Raw genomic sequence first — 6,491 nt, forward strand, 5'->3', positions numbered from 1 at the left:
TGCACACTCTTGGCATTCTCTCCATGAGCTTCAAGAGGTAGTCACCTGAAATGGTTTCCACTTCACAGGTGTGCCTTATCAGGGTTAATTAGTGGAATTTCTTGCTTTATCAATGGGGTTGGGACCATCAGTTGTGTTGTGCAGAAGTCAGGTTAATACACAGCCGACAGCCCTATTGGACAACTGTTAAAATTCATATTATGGCAAGAACCAATCAGCTAACTAAAGAAAAACCAGTGGCCATCATTACTTTAAGAAATGAAGGTCAGTCAGTCCGGAAAATTGCAAAAACTTTAAATGTGTCCCCAAGTGGAGTCGCAAAAACCATCAAGCGCTACAACGAAACTCTAGAAACTCTAGAACAACTGTTAAGAGGAGACTGCGCAAATCAGGCCTTCATGGTCAAATAGCTGCTAGGAAACCACTGCTAAGGAGAGGCAACAAGCAGAAGAGATTTGTTTGGGCCAAGAAACACAAGGAATGGACATTAGACCAGTGGAAATCTGTGCTTTGGTCTGATGAGTCCAAATTTGAGATCTTTGGTTCCAACCGCCGTGTCTTTGTGAGACGCAGAAAAGGTGAACGGATGGATTCCACATGCCTGGTTCCCACTGTGAAGCATGGAGGAGGAGGTGTGATGGTGTGGGGGTGTTTTGCTGGTGACACTGTTGGGGATTTATTCAAAATTGAAGGCACACTGAACCAGCATGGCTACCACAGCATCCTGCAGCGACATGCCATCCCATCCGGTTTGCGTTTAGTTGGACGATCATTTATTTTTCAACAGGACAATGACCCCAAACACACCTCCAGGCTGTGTAAGGGCTATTTGACCAAGAAGGAGAGTGATGGAGTGCTGCGGCAGATGACCTGGCCTCCACAGTCACCGGACCTGAACCCAATCCAGATGGTTTGGGGTGAGCTGGACCGCAGAGTGAAGGCAAAGGGGCCAACAAGTGCTAAACACCTCTGGGAACTCCTTCAAGACTGTTGGAAAACCATTTCAGGTGACTACCTCTTGAAGCTCATGGAGAGAATGCCAAGAGTGTGCAAAGCAGTAATCAGAGCAAAGGGTGGCTATTTTGAAGAAACTAGAATATAAAACATGTTTTCAGTTATTTCACCTTTTTTTGTTAAGTACATAACTCCACATGTGTTCATTCATAGTTTTGATGCCTTCAGTGAGAATCTACAATGTAAATAGTCATGAAAATAAAGAAAATGCATTGAATGAGAAGATGTGTCCAAACTTTTGGCCTGTACTGTATATTCAGCATCTGACATCTTAGAAAAGTCAAAAGAAAAGAAACAGAGTGAGACTGCGAGAGAGAAAGAGAGAGCGCAACATTGATTTACAATTGTGGTGACCTCCTCCCAGGCTACCTTTGCATCATCAGCCCGTGGAGGTCTGCTCGCAGTTCCATATATTCAGACACTGCGAGCCTGGACCTCCCGGACCAAAACATCAGTTTCCTCCTGGGGGAAGTTTGGCCGTCTGACGCTGCTGCTCTCTTCTGCCATGGCGAATTAAGTAAACTCTCATTACGCCTTCGTGCAGTGCATTTAAGGGTGAGGAGAGGGGCTCATTTGATTGTTGTGATGTGAATCGGCTGTGTAAAACCCACTCCACACCTTCTCTCCTCCCTCTTTCCAACTTGCACAGGTAGGAGGGACGGTGGTGGGAAAGAGGAGTAGCTGCGCCAGCACGCACGATGTGCCAAACTTGCAAAATCGGCCTGGCCACACCCAGTTGGCGAAGCGCAGGTGCGCTGCGCCTACGCCTCGCTCGGTCTGTGAAAATAGAGGCCAAAGCATACACTATAGCATCTTCCGCTGAATCAATGGCCATTCTCGAACTGATGGTTCATGAATAATTTATTCACTGCCGTTCTGTTTTTCCCTTTTCCATGAACACACCGCAAGAGCTAAATTAAACAACAAAACAAACCTTGACACATTTCCATACCACAAACAATAATAAATATAAACCGTATAACTATGTAAAATTATGTTGGCACATTAACAAAACATATGAAGGTATGTTGACATACAATATAAAAACACCTTGTCACAGTCAAACACCAAATGCAGATCGCAATACTGTGTGTTTTCAGATGATCACATATTAAAACAATCCAACAATCAGATTTCACATACCTTGTTTCCATATCAGCAAAACGCTTACATGTGGCTTGAAACAAAGGGAACCAAGCTCAAAAACAAACCACAGGGAAGAGTTTGGTAATTAATGCCAACATGTGTGTCACCTCTAGCACCCGGTAAAAATAAGGAGTCAAGGGTAACCCCAACCTTCAAAATAAAAGCCCATGACCCCACCGGAAGAAAATACAAAATTCATAAACCTTCAAAACAAACATTACACATTTAATTCAATAACCTCACTTAAATTTGAAACCTTCCCCTTTCCGGGTCATTTACATACACTTATTGTCTGTTTGTATCTTCTAGTGTTGCAATCATTATTTCCTCTCTTGGTGTGATGATGGCAGCTAGGTTAGCCTCCACAGACAAAGCTTCTGCTCTGAAGTCTCGAAAGACACTGCTGCTGCATCTGGTGCAGCTGGGCCTCAGTCTCATGTCAACTATGCACAACCCAGTGCTCATAGCTCTTTCGAGAATTGTAACAAAGATAGTATTTGCGCGCACCACAACTGCCAAAAACTTTTGTGAAAAAATTATTCACATCTTGATTGTACACCAAGGCTACTGTAATTCTTTATGTACTTACCTGAATGATGCAGTAGTTGACCGTTTACAGTGCAGAATGCAGCAGAAAGGCTTCTTACAGACAGTTGACACAGATGACATTTCTCTTCAATCTTGGCTGAATACAGGCTCAAGAGCTGATGACCAAATGTTGTTAAAAGTTCCAAGGTTGAGGCTTAAGACAAAGTGGGCTCATGCCTGTGCTTTTTTTTTTTTTTTGCTCCAACACTGTAGAACAAACTCATCAAAAGTATAAAATCAGCTTAGTTGATATCGTATTTTAAAAAGCTTTTAAAAACCACCTGTATTGACTTTTTCATACCTATACATTTTTTAAAAAAAATATATATATATATTTTTTTTTTTTTTGTGAGTGCTGCGCCGGCGATAGCCATGACAGGAGGCATTATGTTTTTGGGTAGTCCGTCCAGCTGTCTGTCTGTACATCCATCCTACTCTGCTTGAATCTACTACCTCAAAAACATCTTGAGTGGGGCGTCGGTAGCTTAGTGGTAGAGCAGGCGCCCCATGTACAAGGCTGTTGCCGCAGCGGTCCGGGTTCGAATCCAGCTCGTGGCCCTTTGCTGCATGTCATCCCCTCTCTCTCTCCCCCTTTCACACTTACCTGTCCTGTCCATTAAAGGCAAAAATGCCCCAAACAATATCTTTAAAAAAACATCTTGAGTAAATTTCTTTAAATATGACACAAATGTTCACTTAGCCTCAACAATGAACTGATTAGATTTTGATGGTCCAAATTTAAGGTCACTGTGACCTCACAAAACATGTTTTTGTCCATGAATCAAAGATTAATACCATATTTTTGATGAAAATTTACAAAAATGACCATAAAAAATACAATGATGAAGTGATGGCATTTAATATCCAAAAGGTCAAAGGACAACTTCACTGTGACATCATAACATTCCATGAAAACACTTTTCTGGCCATTATTTAAAGTCATATCTCAGGAACAGAAGGGGAGACATTTGGTCAGATACTGAATTGGTGAATCTAATCTTGAAACTGTGATGATTGTATCGATCTTCTGTGTGTGTAAAGCATCCATGTTTCAGAATTTATAACTTCTTTGCAGCAACATCCATATTTGAAGCATTGTCCCCTGCAGGGCTAAGTATGAGTCTGGACAAACATGGATGGAAACTGTAACTGCACCGTGAGTGCTTTGCAGAGTTATAGAACGAACCACAAGGAGGTATTTCTAGTTCTGTTTTATTACTCTTGTTTGACAGTCCTCTCAAAATATTGTTGTGTTATATGGTTCTGTGTTCTCTGTTCACTTGTGGTTTTGAGAGGCACCATAGGAATAAAGATTACTTAATTATGTACACGTTTCAACTGTGTAAGTCATGATGACATGGACCAGGGGGTTGGGGAATGATTAGTCTCGCTCACCAGACCTTTCTCAAGAAAAGAAAGGTCTGGCTGGGCTGACTCTCACTTTAAGATTGGAGAAAAAACGCCCTGGCTTTTTTTTTATTTCTTTCAACCAATCATAATCGTTCTGGGCGGTGCCACAGCAACGGTGCGCTTGCAAAAATATTGCCGGGGGGAAACAGGTTTTGGTGTAACACGCCCACAAAAGTATTGCCTACAGGACGCGAACCATGGCAGAAAAATGGCTACATCCCCCCAAGATCAAACACCGCAAAAGTTAGTAAAGGACGTGTTGAAAACTGCAACCGGAGGTGGTAGGGCGGGACTTCAGTGGGTGGCTCGTTCCACCCAATGAGAGGCTGATCTATGCAGCGAACTTCCACCCACTCAGACTAGGGAATGATAAGAAAGAGATTACATCACCTATCACTAAGCTGTCAACCATACTGGTGTCATGTGAACATGGTTTAGGTCCGGGCAAAGCTGATATATGACGTGTAGAATAGATAGAACCCGGCAGACCAGCTCTGCTCACATGAAAATAAACACAGATGATGGATGGACGATGTGACTCAACAGGTGTCTGTGCTTAATGGGTGTTGGACTTTCATTGTTCTCACAATATAACAGGAAGAGATTTATTGTGCTTTTATTTGACAGTGACATCAGCAGGTTGAATTTCTCATGTCTTCAATGCTTCTCTAAGATGTCCTATGCAACTCAGTCTCAGACCAACATCACTGTTGGACGGGGCTTACTGGAAAGAGTGATGCTTTCCACTCTGACTACTTTACCATGCTGTGTGTTTCTCTTCATTAACGGGGTCATGTTATTCACCTTGAGGAGTAAAACTGTGTTTCGTGAGACCTCCCGTTACATTCTTCTGTTCAGCCTCCTTTTAGCAGAGACTATCCAAATGGCACTGAGTCAGATACTGTACCTACTGGCTGCTAGTAGAATAAGGCTGACATATCCTGTCTGTGGTGTTATTATCATGTTCTCCAATCTCACCAACAAAATCTCTCCTCTCACACTGGTGGTGATGTCTCTGGAGAGATATGTAGCTGTGTGCTACCCACTGAGGCACTCTGCCATCATCACCATCAGAAACACAGCAGTGGCTGTTATTGTGGTTTGGACCTTCAGTTCACTAAATGTCCTCACAAGAGTTCTGTTACTGTTAGATTTTCCATTTGAAGATCTGGAGAGTCTGCAGATGAAAGATTTTTGTGCCAAGAATAGCATGTTTTTTGACCCAATGTCTTATGAATATGACAAAGCATACACTTATTTTCTGTTTGTATCTGCTACTATTGCAATTATTTGCTCTTATATTGGTGTGATGATTGCAGCCAGGTCAGCCTCCACAGGCAAAGCTTCAGCCCAAAAGGCTCGTAACACACTGCTACTTCATCTGGTGCAGCTGGGCCTCAGTCTTGTGTCAACTATGCACCACTCATTGCTTGTAGCCATCTCAAAAATTGTCACAAGGACACTTGTTGTGCGCATCCACATTATTTTATATGTGCTTATTGTCATTCTCCCTAAGTGTCTTAGTCCCCTAATTTATGGTCTCAGAGACCAGACTGTCAGATCTGGCCTTGTGGTCAATCTCTACTTTCGACTGAAACTGTCAGTCATCACAGGGAAGGGTGAAATCTGAACATAAGATATGTGGAGTGTTTAAAATCTCTTTGTTAAATTCATGTTTTCATCTAATTGGCCTTTAGAAGTCAGCATATCCAGTGTTCATAATGGAGCATGAAACAAATTCAGAAGTCATTTTTCTTATGATGATTTTATTTTTAAACAGTGTTCAACTGTAGTTTTGTTGTATGTCGAATGTCCTAAATTCAGCTATAGCAGCCAACAACAAAACAGCCAACAAAAGGTGTTAGTCGGTGATTTAAAAGGGATTTGTTCAAATTGTTGTCATTTCACTTTGAATTTATTCTTCTCATATGTGTGTATTTTTCTCAGCTGAATGTAAGCAGGGATGTAGAAAATCTATATGCGTATTGATAAGCAATAAAGTAATATACACAGAGGTGTAAACAGTTTGCAAAACAGTAAGAAAAGTATCTAATGGTAAAGTGACAGTAAAATGTTGTGGAGAGGAAATATATAGTAGCATAAATACCCAGGTGAAGTACATAGTCAAAATTGTAGCTCAGTTGTACAGTACAGGCCAAAAGTTTGGACACACCTTCTCATTCAATGCGTTTTCTTTATTTTCATGACTATTTACATTGTAGATTCTCACTGAAGGCATCAAAACTATGAATGAACACATGTGGAGTTATGTACTTACCAAAAAAAGGTGAAATAACTGAAAACATGTTTTATATTCTAGTTTCTTCAAAATA

The 6,491-nt window shown here is 41.4% G+C and overlaps 1 protein-coding gene across 1 annotated transcript; it reads left to right on the forward strand.

Moving 5' to 3' along the window:
• The first annotated feature begins 4,831 nt into the window (after positions 1–4,831).
• LOC117265931 (odorant receptor 131-2-like) lies at positions 4,832–5,788 on the forward strand. Its single transcript, XM_033640763.1, has one exon. It carries the CDS (start codon positions 4,832–4,834, stop codon positions 5,786–5,788), a length of 957 nt encoding a protein of 318 aa, XP_033496654.1.
• Positions 5,789–6,491: the final 703 nt, after the last annotated feature.

This window comes from Epinephelus lanceolatus, chromosome 11 (assembly GCF_041903045.1).
Source record: "Epinephelus lanceolatus isolate andai-2023 chromosome 11, ASM4190304v1, whole genome shotgun sequence".
Classification (NCBI taxonomy): Eukaryota; Metazoa; Chordata; class Actinopteri; order Perciformes; family Serranidae; genus Epinephelus; species Epinephelus lanceolatus.

Bases quoted from the DNA above. Each gene is read 5' to 3' on its own strand.
- LOC117265931 (XM_033640763.1), top strand. From the start codon at position 4,832: ATGTCCTATGCAACTCAGTCTCAGACCAACATCACTGTTGGACGGGGC.